Below are 21689 nucleotides of genomic sequence, written 5' to 3'. Positions count from 1 at the left end.
GACTCTCAGACGATCACATGACTCACAGACGATCACATGACTCACAGACGATCACATGACTCACAGACGATCACATGACTCACAGACGATCACATGACTCACAGCCAATCACATGACTCACAGACGATCACATGACTCACAGATGATCACATGACTCACAGACGATCACATGACTCACAGACGATCACATGATCCAGTAGCTCGTGATCTGTTAGTAATGTCTGGTGACTCTATTATACAATTATTCACATATTGAAAGATTTTATTTATTTATTTTAAATCATTAGAATTTTTTTCAAGTAAATATTTTTACTCATAAAGTTCCCTTTTTTCATCTAAAATTATCAAAAATATATGTGTAGTATTAAATATTTTTTAATTCATAGTATTTTAAATTCAATATATAAAAGTATAATACAGTCACCAGACATTACTAACAGATCACGAGCTACTGGATCAAACTTCCAGCCAATCATGCGACACACAGACGATCACATGACTCACAGACGGTCACATGACTCACAGACGATCACATGACTCACAGCCAATCACATGACTCACAGACGATCACATGACTCACAGATGATCACATGACTCACAGACGATCACATGACTCACAGACGATCACATGATCCAGTAGCTCGTGATCTGTTAGTAATGTCTGGTGACTCTATTATACAATTATTCACATATTGAAAGATTTTATTTATTTATTTTAAATCATTAGAATTTTTTTCAAGTAAATATTTTTACTCATAAAGTTCCCTTTTTTCATCTAAAATTATCAAAAATATATGTGTAGTATTAAATATTTTTTAATTCATAGTATTTTAAATTCAATATATAAAAGTATAATACAGTCACCAGACATTACTAACAGATCACGAGCTACTGGATCAAACTTCCAGCCAATCATGCGACACACAGACGATCACATGACTCACAGACGGTCACATGATCCAGTAGCTCGTGATCTGTTAGTAATGTCTGGTGACTCTATTATACTTTTATATATTGAATTTAAAATACTATGAATTAAAAATATTGAATTTAGAAAGTTTGTTTTTGAATTATTGTAATTAGAATATAATAAAATACATGTAAGAAATAATTTGTAAAATATTTAAATGTTAATTATTCAAAGAAAACAAATATAAACTAAAGTTAAACCAACATTTTTAATAGTTTTTTTCAATTTCAACAGAAAATATTTATTGAAACGTTTTTTTTAAGCATTGAAAACGTTTTGGATCATTTAATATTTAATATTCTATACTTTATGTTTATATTTGTTTTCTTTGAATAATTGAATCAAAATTTGAATATTTTAGAAACTATACGTATATAGTAGTTTTATAATGTAGTTCATCTGAAAATATATATATATTTTAATGTAATTATTTGAAACAATAGAATTTTAAACTTTAAATATAGAAACGATGAAATAAAAACAAAAACATTTTAAATGTTTAACCTCAAACACCTAAAACCTCACAAACACCTAAAACCGCACAAACACCTTAAACCTCACAAACACCTAAAACCTCACAAACACCTAAAACCTCACAAACACCTAAAACCTCACAAACACCTAAAACCTCACAAACACCTAAGACCTCACAAACACCTAAAACCTCACAAACACCTAAAACCTCACAAACACCTAAAACCTCACAAACACTAAAACCGCACAAACACCTAAAACCTCACAAACACCTAAAACCTCACAAACACCTAAAACCTCAAAAACGCCTAAAACCTCACAAACACCTAAAACCTCACAAACGTCACAAACACCTAAAACCTCACAAACGTCACAAACCTCACAAACACCTAAAACCTCACAAACACCTAAAACCTCACAAACACCTAAAACCTCACAAACGCCTAAAACCTCACAAACACCTGAAACCTCACAAACACCTAAAACCTCACAAACGCCTAAAACCTCACAAACGCCTAAAACCTCACAAACACCTAAAACCTCACAAACACCTAAAACCTCACAAACGCCTAAAACCTCACAAACGCCTAAAACCTCACAAACACCTAAAACCTCACAAACACCTAAAACCTCACAAACACCTAAAACCTCACAAACACCTAAAACCTCACAAACGCCTGAAACCTCACAAACACCTAAAACCTCACAAACACCTAAGACCTCACAAACACCTAAAACCTCACAAACGCCTAAAACCTCACAAACACCTAAAACCTCACAAACACCTAAAACCTCACAAACACCTAAAACCTCACAAACGTCACAAACACCTAAAACCTCACAAACGCCTAAAACCTCACAAACACCTAAAACCTCACAAACACCTAAGACCTCACAAACACCTAAAACCTCACAAACGCCTAAAACCTCAAAAACACCTAAAACCTCACAAACACCTAAAACCTCACAAACACCTAAAACCTCAGAAACGCCTAAAACCTCACAAACACTTAAAACCTCACAAACACCTAAAACCTCACAAACGCCTAAAACCTCACAAACACCTAAAACCTCACAAACACCTATAACCTCACAAACACCTAAAACCTCACAAACACCTATAACCTCACAAACACCTAAAACCATGTTCCTCCGGCGCAGGTTTTCGTGAACTTCGCGAAGGACCAAAGCGACGAGGATCACCTGAAGGACGTCCACCTGAACAAAAGAGACGCCGTTGAGGTCGACGTGTCCAAACTCAACTCATTCCTCATGGACCGCGAGACCAAGGAGAGCGTCGTGTGAGACTCGCCGCCATTTTGTTTTTTTCCATTTCTATATATTTTTTAGTCTTTTTTAAATTCACGCCTGGACTCTGGCGCCCCCTCTCGACGAGAGCGGGGCGCTGCGGGCGAAAGACGCTCAATGCAAACCAATGCAAGAACGTGTTCGTGACGACGTGAAGCTTCACTGGACGCGGAGAAGATCTTTGTTCGGATCAAAGATCTTTGACGACAAAGCTCAAGGTCATCTTCACTGCCAACTGCTCAACGATGTACTTTTGTATTCAGGGTCAAACGTCTTCATCCAAAACCGGGGTGAAAGGTCGAAGGCGTTTTTCTAAGATAGTTATTTAAAAAAAGTCCTATTTTTCAACAAAAAAAAAGAAGAAGAAGAAGAAGACCCCCCTCCGTTGCCATGACGACGTCATTTCTTCGTTTCATCTCAGTGTCCTTGAAACGTCCTCCAGCATCAGTGCCTACAAACTCTGGAAGGATCTGCTCGCCGCTCTTGAAAAAAACCACAGAAGAAGTCCAGGAAGTCCAGGAATGTATCAAAGCACAAGCGTTGTTGATAAAACGCTCTGACGCGGGAACATCACCAGGACCTGCATGTTTGGTCCCGAGCATGCGCAGGAGCTTCAAGGGGTCAAAAGGTCGAACCCGCTTCGGTGTTGTTGAGTGAAAAAAATGTAACGTTTTTGTTTTTCTGGAGGAAAAAGTGTTGTGAAGAACCTGCTGACTCGGGGAAATACACACAAAAATAAACAAACTGTTTGTGCCAAATGCCAGCTCAAGATCCACCAGCGTCACCTTGACAAGGTCAGTCAAGGTCAGCGACTCCAAATGTAGTTTTTCTAACTGAAGCTGCCAAAATCCTGCTTTTTTATTTAAAAAAAACCACTTGGTTCCGTCCAGAGAAGTGGAACCGGGTCAAAAACAGGGACCACCGGAGGGGGGGGGGGATTCAGACGTCGGAAAAAAACTTTATCGATCAAAACCCCCCGACGACGTTTTTCGGTGCGACCTTTGGTGCTCGTGGTCCAATCGTAGGCGGAGCTTCATGTCGTCTCCGCCCGAAAAACACGGCACTTTAAACGCCGGCGACGAGAGACGCTGCTGGAACCGATTTTAGAGAAAAAATGTTAAATAAAAATAAAAGTATAGACGAAGATATTTAAGAAGAGAAAAAAACGTGTACGACGTCGCTACTGTAGTTTCTTCTCGTGCGCGATATGAATATTTGTTTACATCTCTGAGTATTAAACGACTGTTGGGTCTGTTACCTTCTGTGTATAGTTCTGTCCACAAATAAAGTTCATACATTTTGAAAAAACGTATTTTTTTTGTTGTTGTTCAAATTAGAGATGTTTGTTTCTGGCTCCCTCCGCTGGCAGGACGGTGGAACTGCAGGCTCCTGAAAACGGAAGCGTCGACGGACTCAACGGCAAAAAAAAAAGGATTCTTGTTGTGAAGGTTTTTATTTACATAAATAAATCAATTTAACCAGGATACAAATGAATGCAACAGACGTCTCCGACCCATGATCCCTTTCTTCTCTTCCTCTTTCACCACGATTCTTCACCGACATTATTAAAACGATAACTTGGTTAAACTAGTGAAGTGTTGACGAAGCTTCACGTTTGTGAGTCGTTTCGTCCTAGATTCACCAAGTGTTGCCCTGTGTAGCTGGGACGGGCAGAAGTGAGTTATGATGCATAGAAAGTGTAACTGAAGTCAGTTCAGGGTCAAAGAACTTTTGGTCGAAACTTGCATTTTTTACACAGAACCAATCAATGTGTGTGTGTGTGTTAAGGTGTGTGTGTGTTTAGGTGTGTGTGTGTTTAGGTGTGTGTGTGTGTGTTTAGGTGTGTGTGTGTGTGTTTAGGTGTGTGTGTGTTTAGGTATGTGTGTGTATGTCTGTGCAAGTGGTTTGTGCTTGTGTGTGTAAGTCTCTGTGTGTGTGTAGTCATGCAAGTGTGTATCTTCATGCATGTGTGTATATATGTTAATTTGTGTGCGTATTCATGTAGGTGTGTGTACGTGTGTTCATGTAAGTTTGTGTTTGTGTATGTTTTTCATACATGCGTGCGTTCGTGCATGTGTGTGTGTGTGCGCATGTGTGTGTGTGTCTGGATGTGTGTGTGTTCGGTTTGTGCATGTGCGTGTGCATGTGTGTGTGTCCGTGCGTGCATGTGTGTGGCTAGATGTGTGTGTGTGTGTGTTTGTGTGTGTGTGTGTGTGTGTGTGTGTGTGTGTGTGTGTGTTCGGTTCATGCATGTGTGTGGTTGCATGTGTGTGTGTACGTGTGCGTGTGTGTGTGTGTGTGTGTGTGGGTGTGTGTGTGTTTGGTTCATGCATGTGTGTGGTTGCATGTGTGTGTGTACGTGTGCGTGTGCGTGTGTGTGTGTGTGTGTGTGTGGGTGTGTGTGTGTTCGGTTCGTGCGTGTGTGTTCGGTTCGTGCATATGTGTGGTTGCATGTGTGTGTGTGTGTGTGTGTGTGTGTGTACAAAAGAACACCGTGAGCAGTATCAGTTCTGCAGGTCAAAGGTCGGAAGTGAAACCAGGAAACAAGTTACAAACTCCTTCATCCTTCGGAGACACACAACGGCGACGACGGCGACGACAATGACATCAACACAAATGGAACCAAAGTGAGTTTTCTTTTCTTCGTAAAACAAACGTGTGTAACCAGACGCAGCTGCTCCTGTGATCCGAAAAATCCTCTCGATTGAGGAACGAAAACTTTTGATTTTATCAAAAATTCTTCTTGTTCCTCAAAGTGTTTTTTCTTCAGAGACGTCGACGACTGTCTCAACGGCATTTATCTGGACGTGTTTCTTCACGTGTCGCTCGTGCCTGCAGTGAGTTCATGACTTCCAGTCTCACTTTTAAGGATTTATTGATCGTTGACGATGAACTATTGTCAGAAAATGATACAAAAAAAAAAAACTCTTGAAAGAGAGAAAAACACTGAAAAATGAAAAAACAAGGATTTAAAAAATGTTTTCTACATGTATTTATACATTTTTAAGCAACTTTTTACATTTGATTGTAAGAAAAAAAATTAAAGCATTTTTTGTTACATTTATTTGTTTTAAGCTAATTTTTATTGAAGCAATATTTGTATTACGTAAACTTTATTTCAGCAACTTTTCCTTTTTTTTTATAAAAGTGAATTTATCGTTTAAAATATGTATTTGTTTTTTTTATATAAATATGATAAAACTGCACAATAAATCTAGTAATAACTCATTTATTTATTTTGAACGTTACGTGATCAATAAAGTTTTATGTTTCTGTCTATAAAATTAAAATGATTCTTAAAGCGTGTCACGCGCCAAATCAGCCGTACAAACATTGTTTCTGGCTCCTCCCAGTGTCAGAACATTGTAACTGCAGTTATGTTTCACAGCGAGACGAAGATTCTTGTTTCAGTTTAGAGTAACTTTAGTAACTTTAGTAACTTTAGTAACTCAACAAAACCTCGACTAACTAAACCATTACCGTAATATCCTACCCTAAACGTGCAACAGAATTTTAACAGCAGTTTAACGTATTAAAAAAGGGTTTTGGCTCAAACTTTCAACGTGTTTTTTGTTTTTATTTTATCATAGATGTAAAGAAAAGTTTTCTAATACATAAAAATGTTCTTCCTCAGGTGCTGATCACGGTCGTGTTGTCGTTCTTGCAGAAACGATCAAATGTTCAAACCGTCGATCGCAAACTTCCCTTCCTGGGACGACGTTTTGCGATCGTGGTGTAAGTGGTCGAAGCTAATGCTAATGCTAATGCTAATGCTAATGTTGACCGTGTCTCTTCGTCTCAGACCTCTGGACACGATCGGAAGCCTCAGTAACCGCTGGTCGTACGGTTTTGCGTTCGGCGCCGTGTCTTACAGCGTCTTGTTGCTCTTCTCCGAGGCCTACATTCCCTTCAACGTTCCCAGCTGGGCCAAAGGTTTTCCTGCTTCCATGACGGACCTGCTGTCGTTTCTTTCGTTACTATTGAACCAAAAGAAAAAAATTCAAATATTTTCAACAACAAAAACTTTGAAAAAGATTTCAAAAATAGGGACCAAAATGTGCTTCACAAAACATGACAAACACAACATACATTATTTCAATTTTAAACTTTTTCTAAATTGAAAATTTTGACTTTTGACCAAAACCATTTTTCACTTTTAACTTTTCTTTGATTGAAGCAACTTTTTCTTCTTTTATTTTACATTAAAATATATATTTTTGATTAAATCAACTTCATTTTGATTAAAGCAAATTTTCATAGTTAATGCTCTTTTTGATTCCAGAAACATTTTTATGGAAAATGTGTTTTTGATTGATTTCAAATGTTTGTTTTTTTAACGAAAATATACATTTTGTTTGATTTTTTTTTTTTTAAAACAGGTAAATATAAAATGGGGAAAAATTAAAACAACCATATTTTTGGTTTTTAAATTAAATAATTTGATGGAAAATGCTATTATTTTCTTCATGATTTTTTTTTAATTACATTTATATTATTTAAGAAACCTTTTATTTTTTATTAAAGCTATTTAAAAAAAATAATGTTAATATTCTAAAACTGCCCAAGAAAGTTTTATTACGGAGCAACTTTTATATGATGTTTTTATTATTTAAGAAACTTTCTCTTTTTTAATTAAAATATATATTTTCACTGAGGAAACCTTTTTTTAAATACTTCTTTGATCCAAGCAACTTAATATATATATATATATATATATATATATACATATATATATATATATATATACATATATATATATATATAATTTCATTAAAAAATGTATATATTTCTTTGATTTAAGCAACTTAAAAAAAAGATATAAATATATTTTCTTTGAGGCTTTTTTGTAATATCAACTTTCTTATAGAAAATATTTATTTTAATGTATCATTTTTAAAATATGTTTTTAATTGACATTTTTTTTATTTATGAAGCATCTTTTTTTTTTACTACATTCTTTGAAGCAAGTTTCTTCATGATCGGAGAAACTTTTTTGAAATGAAAATATTTATTTGCTTGAAGCAACTTTTGTTTTTATTTAAAAACAAACAGAACTTCCTCTTCAATCCAGTTGTTGTGTAGCCCAGTGACCGCGTGTGTTGCTCCTCAGTGGTTGTGTATTTGGTCGGCGCTCTGGAGGTCGGTCTGGTCAACTTCCCCTTCTTCGCCTGTTTGTCGACGCCGTTCCGGACCATCGGTGCCGTGCTGGGAATCCTTTACTCCCTGTCCTGGTGAGTGTCACGAGCGTCGACCCACCAGACCCACCAGACCCTCCAGACCCACCAGACCCACCAGACCCTCCAGACCCACCAGACCCACCAGACCCTCCAGACCCACCAGACCCACCAGACCCTCCAGACCCACCAGACCCACCAGACCCTCCAGACCCACCAGACCCACCAGACCCTCCAGACCCACCAGACCCACCAGACCCTCCAGACCCACCAGACCCACCAGACCCTCCAGACCCACCAGACCCACCAGACCCACCAGACCCTCCAGACCCACCAGACCCACCAGACCGTCCAGACCCACCAGACTCTGATGTGTTCCTCAGGATCATCGTGACGGTCTGGGACACCTTCACCTGTCCTGATGGGAAGGTAGGTGAGTACGACTCGCTCGCGGCCTCGGCGTCTCCTGCGTCTGCTCGTCATGGTGTTGGTCTCGCAGCTTCTGGGCCGGAACCAGAAGATCATCGTGCAGTGGCCGTGCATCCTGTCGCTGGTCTTCCTCCTGGGCCGGTTCTTCTACATGCTCATCAAGGGGGTTCGGATCCACCTCCAGCTGGAGCCGCCGGTGAGTGACTTCTGTCCGTGGAGGTCCTGGACAACTCTGAGCCGGTGTTTCTGGTCCAGGACTCTGACGACGTGATCGAGCAGCACCAGCTGAACCACGTCAAGACGCTTCTGGTGAAAACTTCTAGTAACAAGTAGGACTTTTATCTTGTTTTTCTCTCCAGTCACTCCCTGAAATTAAGACTAAGTATTGTTTCTGGCGGCCTCTGGTGGGAAGATGTCTGCATTACAACCTTCATTATAAAATGTCCCCGTTTTTTATGAAGTATCGTGAGATTAATCAAATCACTTTTATCTTTTAATCTGAATATTTAATATTGAATGATTTTACTTAACATTTAACATTTTGAAACTTTGAATTTCATTCTTAGGTTTTATTTTGTTGTTATTAAATAATTTCTGTATTGAAAGGTTAAATATGTGTATTTTTATAGTAAAGATTCGAATATTTTCTAAATTATTAATTAAAACAATGTATCAATATTTTAATTCGATAATTCAAAACGTAATTTTCTACTCGGAGCTTCACCTAAAACCTTTAGTATATTAAAAAATAGAAAATGTATTTTTAACACAAAAAAAAGTAAATGCTATATCTTATACATATTATTATTATTATTATTATTATTATTATTATTATTATTATTATTGTTATTATTATTATTATTATTATTATTATTATTACTATCATTATTTTTCTTTTCTTTTTTCTTTTTCTTTGTATTATTATTTGTATGGTTATTATTATTAATATTATATTATTATTATTATTATTATTATTATTATTAATATTATTATTATTATTGTTATTATTATTATTGTTGGTATTATTATTATTATTATTAGTAGTAGTATTGTTGTTATTATTATTGTTGTTATTATTGTTATTATTATTATTGTTGTTGGTGTTGTTTAAAAAACAATCCTTTCCAATTATATTTTATAAATAATAATAATAATATAATGATAAATATTAAATGATTAAATTAATGATAAAACACTAAAATTCTACAGTACATTAACATCTTAATTTTCAACAGTTCAAATGTTGTGATGTCACTCATTCACTGTATTTGATCGAGAGATCGATGGAACTTCACGAAGTAAACGGTAAACCTCGTGGTCTTTTCCAGGAAGTCTCTGAGCCTGTTCCAAAGGAAGGTCTACGAGTGGGATCCTCACTTCAAGTTCCCCAACAGGATCCTCGGCACCGCCATCATCTCCGTCATCGGCCTCTACACGGTAACCACGGTAACCAGACGGGCGCCGTAAGGTCGGAGGTGACGCCGTGGATGATTGACAGATGACGCTGGCCGACTACAGCCTGAGTCACATGGTGTTCGGTCGCGTGGACGCCTGGAAGGATTCGCTCAAACTTCTGCTCACTTCCTGCAACCAGACGGAAGCTCTCGCCGCCGCCATCCCTCGCCTGGAGGAGTTCATCCACGTGTCCAGGAGTGAGTCGCGCCGGTGCCAAATACAGCATGTTTGTGACTCGAGGTTTTATCTCGTGGTAAAAAGATTAGTATCTTATTTGTGCCGAACTATTACTTTATTGTAAATGAATATTTTCTCATTCTAGCGAAGGTTTGAACTAAACCAGCTCCGTAACTAAAATAGTGACCAAGTTAAAGACTTATAAATTCATTCTTTTAGCACTTAATACCTTTCACACCATTAAAAAACATCCTCTAGAAGTATTTGCAAGTACATTTAAGGGATAATAAAGTATTTAAAAACGAATAACATTTTTGTTATAAAATATTTTTTGCAGTTTTGTATCTTTAAAAAAAAACAGCAAGTTTTATAATAAATCTAAATTAATTAATTTTGATATTCTATTATATATACATATATATATTGTATGTATATATATAATTTGATGAAAGGCAACTATTTTTTTTTTACAAATATTTTCTTTAATTTAATTCAATTATTTTGTAGGAAATTAAATACAAAAACAAAATTATTAAAAACAAATAAGGAAAAAAGTAAAAAATAATAATAATACAAAATATAATATATATATAAATAAATACAAAATAACATTTTTACTGATTCTACTACTATTTTTACTACTTATACTTGTATTACTAATTCTACTACTACTTATACTACTGCTTTTACTAATTCTACTTTGCTACTTACTTACTACTAATTATACTACTCATTCTACTTATTCTACTATTACATATACTTTTACTAATTTTACTATTTATACTACTAATTCTACTACTGCTTTTATTAATTATACTTTACTACTTCTACTTCTACAACTTAATCTTATACTTTTACTACTAATACTACTTATACTTATACTTCTGATTATACTACTAATTCTACTTATTATTTTACTACTTATTATACTACCACTTTTACTACTTATTATTTTATTACAGATTCTACTACTACTTATACATATACTATAACTTATAATTTTATACTACTGATTTTTCTACTTATACTACTAATTCTACTACTACTTTGACTAATTATACTTTACTACTTCTAGTTCTACAACTTAATCTTATACTTTTACTACTAATTCTACTTCTCCTTTTTCTACTAATTATACTACTACTTTTACTACTTTCACATTTATTATCAATTATGCTACTGCTTTTACTATTTATACTTCTAATTCTAGTACTAATTTTACTAATTATACTTTACTACTTCTACTACTTAATCTTATACTTGTACTACTTATTATACAATTACTTTTATTACTAATTATACTACTAAGTATACGTTTACTAATAATCGGTCGCACTCTGACCAGAAGAGATCTGGAGAGTTTTCCTGAATCACGACGTAATAAAACCACGTTTACGATCAAGAAAACGAATGTTACTTGATGCGACTTTAAGATTCAAGTATTGTTCACGTGTCGTTGCAGAGACGTGGCTCGCGACCACCATCTTTGCGAGTCTCAACTCCGTGGCGTACACGCTGCACGTGTTGGCGTGTTACAGGTGAGTCGCTCGCACCTGCAGATCCTCAACTCTACGATGTTACGAACGTTCCGATCTTCCAGGAAACACCTGAAGAGACTCTGGCGAGGAGACAAGAGTTTCTTTCCAGAGAAACTACACACGTCCAGCTCGGCCACAAACCTCGTATGTTACACAACAAATACACAACTTTGATCAGTACACGAGTGGAAGTACACGAGTGGAAGTACATCATCATCGGAATATTTAATGTTTAAACTGATTACTAATTATACTACTGCTTTTACTTATTATACTTTACTACTACTAATTATACTTTTACTACTAATTATACTACTGATTATACTACTGCTTTTACTTATTATACTTTACTACTTCTAATTATACTTTTACTACTAATTATACTACTACTTTTACTAATTATAATTTTACTACTAATTATACTACTAATTATACTACTAATTATACTACTAATTATACTACTACTTTTACTAATTATACTTTACTACTTCTAATTATACTTTTACTACTAATTGTACTACTAAGTATATTCCTTATCCTACTATTACATTTACTAATTATAATTTACTACTTCTACTTCTACAACTTAATCTTATACTTTTACTTCTAATTCTTTTTATACTTTTATTTCTAATTCTACTACTTATTTTACTACTAATACTTATACTTCTAATTGTACTACTATTTCTACTTTTACTACTAATTATATTACTACTTTTACTAATTATACTTTTATTACTAATTCCACTACTTATTATACTACGGCTTTTACTAATTATACTTTACTACTTATACTTATAATTCTACTACTAATTTTACTACTACCTTTACTACTTATACTTTTATTACTTATTCTACTACTACTTTTAATTATACTTTTACTTATAATTGTGCTACTGCTTGTACTACTTATACTACTAATTCTACTACTACTTTTACTAATTATACTTTACTACTTCTATTTCTACAATTTAATCTTATACTATACTAATCTTATTTGTTTTACACATATAGTTTGATATTATCATTTAAATAATTCAAAGGTAGATTTTCAGAATACTATAGTTTTCGTTTTATAGTCTTTTAAATTCAATAAAAAAAACGTTGGTATAGTAAAGTCACCAGACATAACCAATAGAGCACTGAGCTACTGGATCTTTAACTTTCAGCCAATCGTGTGACGCGTACATTTAAAATGTTCAATTTACTCATGAATGTTCTTCTGATGCATTTACTTCCTTAAACGTGTTTAAAGTTGTCTAAGAAACAAAAGTACAAACAATCAAACGATGACTCGTCAAACTTGATTGACAGGCGTCTATCGCACGATACTCTGGATGGCAGATCGCGTTCACGTTGTGGGGTAAAAACTTCTTTTACTTCGTAGAAATGATTAGAAACGACATGTTTCCATTGGTTCTGTGTTTGGCTCCAAGGTTACGTGATGGTTCACTTCGTTCACTTCCTGCTCGCCTTGATGTTCGTTTACGTCTTTGTGATCCCGATTCAACACGGACGCGTCGTCAGCATGATCAAGAGCCTCGGAACCATCTTGTACGTTTGTCAGTACTTGTACTACTAATTATACTTGTAGTTTTACTAATTATATGCTACTTCTACTTCTTCAACTTCTACTTCTACTTTTACTACTAATTACCCTTATACTTTTACTACCAATTATACTTCACTATTACTACTAATTACACTTATAGTTTTAATACTTATTATACTCATACTTTTACTACTAATTACCCTTGTACTTTTACTACCAATTATACTTCACTATTACTACTAATTACACATATAGTTTTAATACTTATTATACTCATACTTTTACTACTAATTACCCTTGTACTTTTACTACCAATTATACTTCACTATTACTACTAATTACACTTATAGTTTTAATACTTATTATACTCATACTTTTACTACTAATTACCCTTGTACTTTTACTACCAATTATACTTCACTATTACTACTAATTACACATATAGTTTTAATACTTATTATACTCATACTTTTACTACTAATTACCCTTGTACTTTTACTACCAATTATACTTCACTATTACTACTAATTACACTTATAGTTTTAATACTTATTTTTCTCATACTTTTACTACTAATTATACTCATGCTTTTACTACTAATTATACTTGTACTTTTAATAATTATATTTTACTTCTACTTCTTCAACTTCTACTTCTACTTTTACTACTAATTAACCTTATACTTTTACTACCAATTATACTTCACTATTACTACTTATTACACTTATAGTTTTACTACTAATTAAACTTGTACTTTTAATAATTATATTTTACTTCTTCTACTTCTTCAACTTATACTTTTACTTCTTCTACTTCGTCAACGTCTACTTCTACTTTTACTACTAATTACGCTTGTACTTTTACTACTAATTATTCTACTGATTTTACTAATTATGCTTTACTACTTCTACTTCTACAACTTCTACATTAACTTCGGATTATACTTATACTTTTACTAATTATACTTTACTACTTATTCATCCACTTTCACTACTTATTCTATTCATACTTTTACTTCTAATTAAACGGGTAATACTACTTTTACTTTTACTACTAATTCTATTACTACATTTACTAATTATACTTTACTACTTCTACTTCTACAACTTCTACTTCTAATTGTACTACTAATTCTACTGCTGCTTTTACTATTCATTATCATACTTATACAACTTATTATACTTATACTTTTACTACTGATTTTACTAAATTATACTTTACAACTTATATTTATACAACTTGTACTTTTACTACTAATTATAAAACTAAATCTAGAACTAATTCTACTACTACTTATTAGACTAAATCTACTTATACTTTTACTACTAATTCTACTACTGCTTATACTACTTATACTACTACTTGTACTTTCACTACTTCTACGACTACTAATTATTATACTTCTATTTCTACTTCTAGGACTACTACTTCTTCTACTTCTATTACTACTTCTGCTAGTACTTCTATTAAAACTTTTCTTCTATTTTTCTTCTTAACTCTTTCAGTTCATTTCATCGTCTTCACATCTTTTCTTCGCATCATTTCAACTGTTTTCACACATTTTTACTTTTGAAAACTAAAACTTTCAAGAGAAGATTCAACATGAAACTCATTTTCTCCTGGAACTGCTCATTAACAAGTTTATTATTAAGATTCTCTCGGTCCATCGATCTTCTAGTCTCACCATCGCCATGGTGATCGGCACGGTGGTCCTGCAGATGGTCCTGGTCCAGGTGTTCTTCCTGCAGAAGAAACTGTCGTCGACGGACAAACACAAACCTCTGGCCGTCGACAACAAGTGGGTTTCGACTCGGTGCTCGACGTGTGTTGACGTGTGTTGACGTGTGTTGACGTGTGTTGACGTGTGTTGACGTGTGTTGACGTACAGTATGTTGACGTGTGTTGACGTGTGTTGACGTGTGTTGACGTGTGTTGACGTGTGTTGACGTGTGTTGACGTGTGTTGACGTGTGTTGACGTACAGTATGTTGACGTGTGTTGACGTGTGTTGACGTATGTTGACGTGTGTTGACGTGTGTTGACGTGTGTTGACGTGTGTTGACGTGTGTTGACGTGTGTTGACGTACAGTATGTTGACGTGTGTTGACGTGTGTTGACGTATGTTGACGTGTGTTGACGTGTGTTGACGTGTGTTGACATGTGTTGACGTGTGTTGACGTACAGTATGTTGACGTGTGTTGACGTGTGTTGACGTGTGTTGACGTGTGTTGACGTATGTTGACGTACAGTATGTTGACGTATGTTGACGTATGTTGACGTATGTTGACGTACAGTATGTTGACGTATGTTGACGTATGTTGACGTATGTTGACGTATGTTGACGTATGTTGACGTACAGTATGTTGACGTATGTTGACGTATGTTGACGTATGTTGACGTATGTTGACGTACAGTATGTTGACGTGTGTTGACGTATGTTGACGTACAGTTTGTTGACGTATGTTGACGTGTGTTGACGTATGTTGACGTACAGTATGTTGACGTATGTTGACGTGTGTTGACGTATGTTGACGTACAGTATGTTGACGTGTGTTGACGTGTGTTGACGTGTGTTGACGTATGTTGACGTGTGTTGACGTGTGTTGACGTACAGTTTGTTGACGTGTGTTGACGTATGTTGACGTATGTTGACGTGTGTTGACGTACAGTTTGTTGACGTGTGTTGACGTATGTTGACGTATGTTGACGTGTGTTGACGTACAGTTTGTTGACGTGTGTTGACGTATGTTGACGTACAGTATGTTGACGTGTGTTGACGTATGTTGACGTACAGTATGTTGACGTGTGTTGACGTATGTTGACGTACAGTATGTTGACGTGTGTTGACGTATGTTGACGTACAGTTTGTTGACGTATGTTGACGTACAGTATGTTGACGTGTGTTGACGTGTGTTGACGTATGTTGACGTGTGTTGACGTGTGTTGACGTGTGTTGACGTGTGTTGACGTATGTTGACGTACAGTATATTGACGTGTGTTGACGTGTGTTGACGTGTGTTGACGTGTGTTGACGTATGTTGACGTGTGTTGACGTACAGTATGTTGACGTGTGTTGACGTATGTTGACGTGTGTTGACGTACAGTATGTTGACGTGTGTTGACGTATGTTGACGTGTGTTGACGTGTGTTGACGTATGTTGACGTATGTTGACGTATGTTGACGTACAGTATGTTGACGTGTGTTGACGTATGTTGACGTACAGTATGTTGACGTGTGTTGACGTGTGTTGACGTACAGTATGTTGACGTGTGTTTACGTATGTTGACGTGTGTTGACGTGTGTTGACGTACAGTATGTTGACGTGTGTTGACGTATGTTGACGTGTGTTGACGTGTGTTGACGTACAGTATGTTGACGTGTGTTGACGTATGTTGACGTACAGTTTGTTGACATATGTTGACGTACAGTATGTTGACGTGTGTTGACGTGTGTTGACGTATGTTGACGTGTGTTGACGTGTGTTGACGTGTGTTGACGTATGTTGACGTACAGTATGTTGACGTGTGTTGACGTGTGTTGACGTATGTTGACGTGTGTTGACGTGTGTTGACGTGTGTTGACGTACAGTATGTTGACGTGTGTTGACGTACAGTATGTTGACGTGTGTTGACGTACAGTATGTTGACGTGTGTTGACGTGTGTTGACGTATGTTGACGTGTGTTGACGTATGTTGACGTGTGTTGACGTACAGTATGTTGACGTGTGTTGACGTACAGTATGTTGACGTGTGTTGACGTGTGTTGACGTATGTTGACGTGTGTTGACGTGTGTTGACGTGTGTTGACGTACAGTATGTTGACGTGTGTAGACGTACAGTATGTTGACGTGTGTTGACGTATGTTGACGTGTGTTGACGTGTGTTGACGTACAGTATGTTGACGTGTGTTGACGTATGTTGACGTACAGTTTGTTGACATATGTTGACGTACAGTATGTTGACGTGTGTTGACGTGTGTTGACGTATGTTGACGTGTGTTGACGTGTGTTGACGTATGTTGACGTACAGTATGTTGACGTGTGTTGACGTGTGTTGACGTATGTTGACGTGTGTTGACGTGTGTTGACGTGTGTTGACGTACAGTATGTTGACGTGTGTTGACGTACAGTATGTTGACGTGTGTTGACGTACAGTATGTTGACGTGTGTTGACGTGTGTTGACGTATGTTGACGTGTGTTGACGTATGTTGACGTGTGTTGACGTACAGTATGTTGACGTGTGTTGACGTACAGTATGTTGACGTGTGTTGACGTATGTTGACGTGTGTTGACGTATGTTGACGTATGTTGACGTACAGTATGTTGACGTATGTTGACGTATGTTGATGTATGTTGACGTACAGTATGTTGACGTGTGTTGACGTATGTTGACGTACAGTATGTTGACGTATGTTGACGTATGTTTACGTGTGTTGACGTACAGTATGTTGACGTACAGTATGTTGACGTACAGTATGTTGACGTACAGTATGTTGACGTGTGTTGACGTATGTTGACGTACAGTTTGTTGACGTATGTTGACGTACAGTATGTTGACGTGTGTTGACGTGTGTTGACGTATGTTGACGTGTGTTGACGTGTGTTGACGTGTGTTGACGTGTGTTGACGTATGTTGACGTACAGTGTGTTGACGTGTGTTGACGTGTGTTGACGTATGTTGACGTGTGTTGACGTGTGTTGACGTGTGTTGACGTATGTTGACGTGTGTTAACGTACAGTATGTTGACGTGTGTTGACGTATGTTGACGTGTGTTGACGTACAGTATGTTGACGTGTGTTGACGTATGTTGACGTGTGTTGACGTATGTTGACGTATGTTGACGTATGTTGACGTACAGTATGTTGACGTGTGTTGACGTGTGTTGACGTATGTTGACGTACAGTATGTTGACGTGTGTTGACGTATGTTGACGTACAGTTTGTTGACGTATGTTGACGTACAGTATGTTGACGTGTGTTGACGTGTGTTGACGTATGTTGACGTGTGTTGACGTGTGTTGACGTGTGTTGACGTATGTTGACGTGTGTTAACGTACAGTATGTTGACGTGTGTTGACGTATGTTGACGTGTGTTGACGTATGTTGACGTGTGTTGACGTACAGTATGTTGACGTGTGTTGACGTATGTTGACGTATGTTGACGTATGTTGACGTATGTTGACGTACAGTATGTTGACGTGTGTTGACGTACAGTATGTTGACGTGTGTAGACGTACAGTATGTTGACGTGTGTTGACGTATGTTGACGTGTGTTGACGTGTGTTGACGTATGTTGACGTGTGTTGACGTGTGTTGACGTGTGTTGACGTACAGTATGTTGACGTGTGTTGACGTACAGTATGTTGACGTGTGTAGACGTACAGTATGTTGACGTGTGTTGACGTATGTTGACGTGTGTTGACGTGTGTTGACGTGTGTTGACGTGTGTTGACGTATGTTGACGTGTGTTGACGTGTGTTGACGTGTGTTGACGTACAGTATGTTGACGTGTGTTGACGTACAGTATGTTGACGTGTGTTGACGTATGTTGACGTACAGTTTGTTGACGTGTGTTGACGTATGTTGACGTATGTTGACGTGTGTTGATGTATGTTGACGTACAGTATGTTGACGTGTGTTGACGTACAGTATGTTGACGTACAGTATGTTGACGTGTGTTGACGTACAGTATGTTGACGTGTGTTGACGTATGTTGACGTGTGTTGACGTATGTTGACGTATGTTGACGTATGTTGACGTATGTTGACGTACAGTATGTTGACGTGTGTTGACGTGTGTTGACGTGTGTTGACGTACAGTATGTTGACGTGTGTTGACGTGTGTTGACGTACAGTATGTTGACGTGTGTAGACGTACAGTATGTTGACGTGTGTTGACGTATGTTGACGTGTGTTGACGTGTGTTGACGTGTGTTGACGTATGTTGACGTGTGTTGACGTGTGTTGACGTGTGTTGACGTACAGTATGTTGACGTGTGTTGACGTACAGTATGTTGACGTGTGTAGACGTACAGTATGTTGACGTGTGTTGACGTATGTTGACGTGTGTTGACGTGTGTTGACGTGTGTTGACGTATGTTGACGTGTGTTGACGTGTGTTGACGTGTGTTGACGTACAGTATGTTGACGTGTGTTGACGTACAGTATGTTGACGTGTGTTGACGTATGTTGACGTACAGTTTGTTGACGTGTGTTGACGTATGTTGACGTATGTTGACGTGTGTTGATGTATGTTGACGTACAGTATGTTGACGTGTGTTGACGTACAGTATGTTGACGTACAGTATGTTGACGTGTGTTGACGTACAGTATGTTGACGTGTGTTGACGTACAGTATGTTGACGTACAGTATGTTGACGTGTCACGTTCTCGCAGGAAAGCCTTCGACTGCTTCAACTACTTCTTCTTCTTCTACAACGTGGTGATGGGCTTCAGCACCTGCGTCCTCAGGCTCATCCTCAGCGTGTTCGTGGGAACGTGGCTCGTGTCGCGCATCGACAGAACCATCATGCAGAGAGGCTACGAGAACATGGACGCAGGTCCTCATGGATACTGTTACAGATATATATGTGCAGTAAACACATGCACTTTATATGGTTATTGCAGGATACAGAACTACTGCTTTTACTACTAATTCTACTTATACTTCTACAACTAATTCTAATTATACTTTTACTACTAATTATACTACTGTTTTACTAATTATACTTTACTAGTTATACTTCTACAACTTCTACTTGTACTTTTACTACTAATTCTACTTATACTTTTACTACTTTTTCGACTACCACTTTTACTAATTATACTTTACTACTTCTACTTGTACTTTTACTACTAATTCTACTTATAATTTTTTCTACTAATTCTACTCATATTTTTACTACTAATTCTACTACTTATTCTACAACCGCTTTTACTAATTATACTTTACTACTTCTACAACTTCTATTTGTAATTGTACTACTAATTTTACTTATACTTTTACTACTTACTACTACTACTACTACTTCTACGTCTGCAACTACTTCTATTTCAAATGTTCTTCCTCTTTGTCTTCTTAACTCTTTCGGTTAATTTCAGTTCACATCAAATTTTTATGTTTATTGCATATATATATATTATTTTTACTCTGTGTGTAATAAAAATATATATATGCAATAAACACATAAACGTTATATGTTTATTGCAGGATACAGGACGTGGAATTCAACTACTGCTTTTACTACTAATTATACTAATAATTGTACTACTAATTCTAATTATACTTTTACTACTACTTCTAATTATACTTTTACTACTAATTATACTTTTACTACTAATTCTACTACTGCTTTACTAATTATACTTTACTAGTTCTACTTCTACAACTTCTACTTGTACTTTTACTACTAATTCTACTTATAATTTTTACTACTAATTCTACTCATATTTTTACTACTAATTCTACTACTTATTCTACAAACGCTTTTACTAATTATACTTTACTACTTCTACAACTTCTATTTGTAATTTCACGACTAATTTTACTTGTACTTTTACTACTTACTACTACTACTACTACTACTTCTACGTCTGCTACTACTTTTTTTCTTCCTCTTTTTCTTCTTAACTCTTTCAGTTCATTCCAGTTCACATCAAATGTCTATGTTTATTGCATATATATATTTTTTTTTACTCTGTGTGTAATAAAAAGATATATATATGCAATAAACCCATAAAGTTTATACGTTCGTCACAGGCTACAGGACGTGGATCGGGATGATCATCGCGGATCACTATCATAACAACCCCACCATGGTGTGCTTCTGTCAGCTGCTCATCTCCAACACGCTGGACAAACAAACACAAACACCTTCGTACGCGACCTTCGACAGCTCAGGTGAGTCGTCACATGACCTGTCGCGTGACCTTCTCATGTGACCTTCTGGCGTCGGCAGACGGTCGAGGGAACAACAGTCGCTCCAGGAGACGCTGGGCTCTGTTCTACACTCTGCTGAGGAACCCTCGACTGATCCTCCACAGGAAACATCATCTCTGCTCCGCGTCCAGCGTCTCCCAGATGGACACGGCGGTGAAGGTCTGGGTCATGACCTCTCACCTGCAGCTGACCCCGGAGCCGGAGGTCACCGTCACTGAAGACGATTGTTGATTCAGGAGCAATAAATATAGCATGATTTACAGCTGTGTTTCACTAAAGTTAGTTTTGTTTTTATAACCAGTAGCTGTTGTTGTTGTTTTTGATGACGACAAATGACACAATTATAAATAAATAAACACACAACTAAATGTATAAATGAATAAACGTGTGAATAAATACCAAAATGTCAAGTAAATAAACACCTGAATTATTTATTTTTTCATTTTTGCTTTATGTTAATACATTTATTTGTACATTTAGTTGTGTGTTTATAAATGTGTTTTATTTATTTATAATTATGTTATATATCGTTTAAAGTTGTTGTGTCGTTTGAACTTAAATGTACTTAAAATATTCCAGACTTGTTGCTTCTGAGGTTGAAACTCGATTCTCTCACAATCGAAATAATCTAAATAAAATAATTGGCTACAGACTTGTGTGTTTTTGTGTGTAGTG

At 36.4% G+C, this 21689-nt stretch overlaps 2 protein-coding genes across 2 annotated transcripts in view; both read left to right on the top strand.

The window, feature by feature from the left end:
- LOC148089984 (phospholipid-transporting ATPase ABCA1-like) overlaps nt 1–3900 on the top strand; it is a 48723-nt gene extending 44823 nt beyond the window's left edge. Inside the window, exon 47 of the mRNA XM_087811080.1 lies at nt 2606–3900. Coding sequence (XP_087667206.1) covers nt 2606–2749 — 144 coding nt within the window. The 3' untranslated portion in view covers nt 2750–3900. The remainder of the gene's footprint in view (nt 1–2605) is intronic.
- A 1399-nt stretch (nt 3901–5299) lies between these two features.
- On the top strand, nt 5300–21664 carry stra6l (STRA6-like). Its single transcript, XM_087785557.1, has 18 exons — nt 5300–5379; nt 5523–5589; nt 6387–6487; nt 6555–6685; nt 7863–7983; nt 8310–8355; nt 8426–8551; nt 8611–8684; nt 9684–9792; nt 9854–10007; nt 11450–11525; nt 11588–11669; nt 12840–12888; nt 12962–13079; nt 14756–14875; nt 19472–19635; nt 20835–20975; nt 21034–21664. The coding sequence occupies exons 1-18, from the start codon at nt 5354–5356 to the stop codon at nt 21243–21245; spliced, it is 1917 nt and encodes a 638-aa protein (XP_087641683.1). The 5' UTR covers nt 5300–5353; the 3' UTR covers nt 21246–21664.
- The last annotated feature ends 25 nt before the right edge of the window (nt 21665–21689 follow it).

The sequence above is a fragment of the Callionymus lyra genome, chromosome 1 (assembly GCF_982586985.1).
Source record: "Callionymus lyra chromosome 1, fCalLyr1.hap1.1, whole genome shotgun sequence".
Taxonomy (NCBI): Eukaryota; Metazoa; Chordata; class Actinopteri; order Syngnathiformes; family Callionymidae; genus Callionymus; species Callionymus lyra.
This window is presented reverse-complemented; position numbering and strand designations above follow the sequence as displayed.

What these genes read in the sequence shown, in the direction of transcription:
- stra6l (XM_087785557.1), top strand. Translation starts at nt 5,354, where the DNA reads ATGACATCAACACAAATGGAACCAAA. An exon ending in ACGTGTCGCTCGTGCCTGCA is followed by an intron (nt 5,590 to 6,386) that starts GTGAGTTCATGA and finishes GTTCTTCCTCAG; the next exon opens with GTGCTGATCACGGTCGTGTT. An exon ending in GTGAAAACTTCTAGTAACAA is followed by an intron (nt 8,685 to 9,683) that starts GTAGGACTTTTA and finishes GGTCTTTTCCAG; the next exon opens with GAAGTCTCTGAGCCTGTTCC.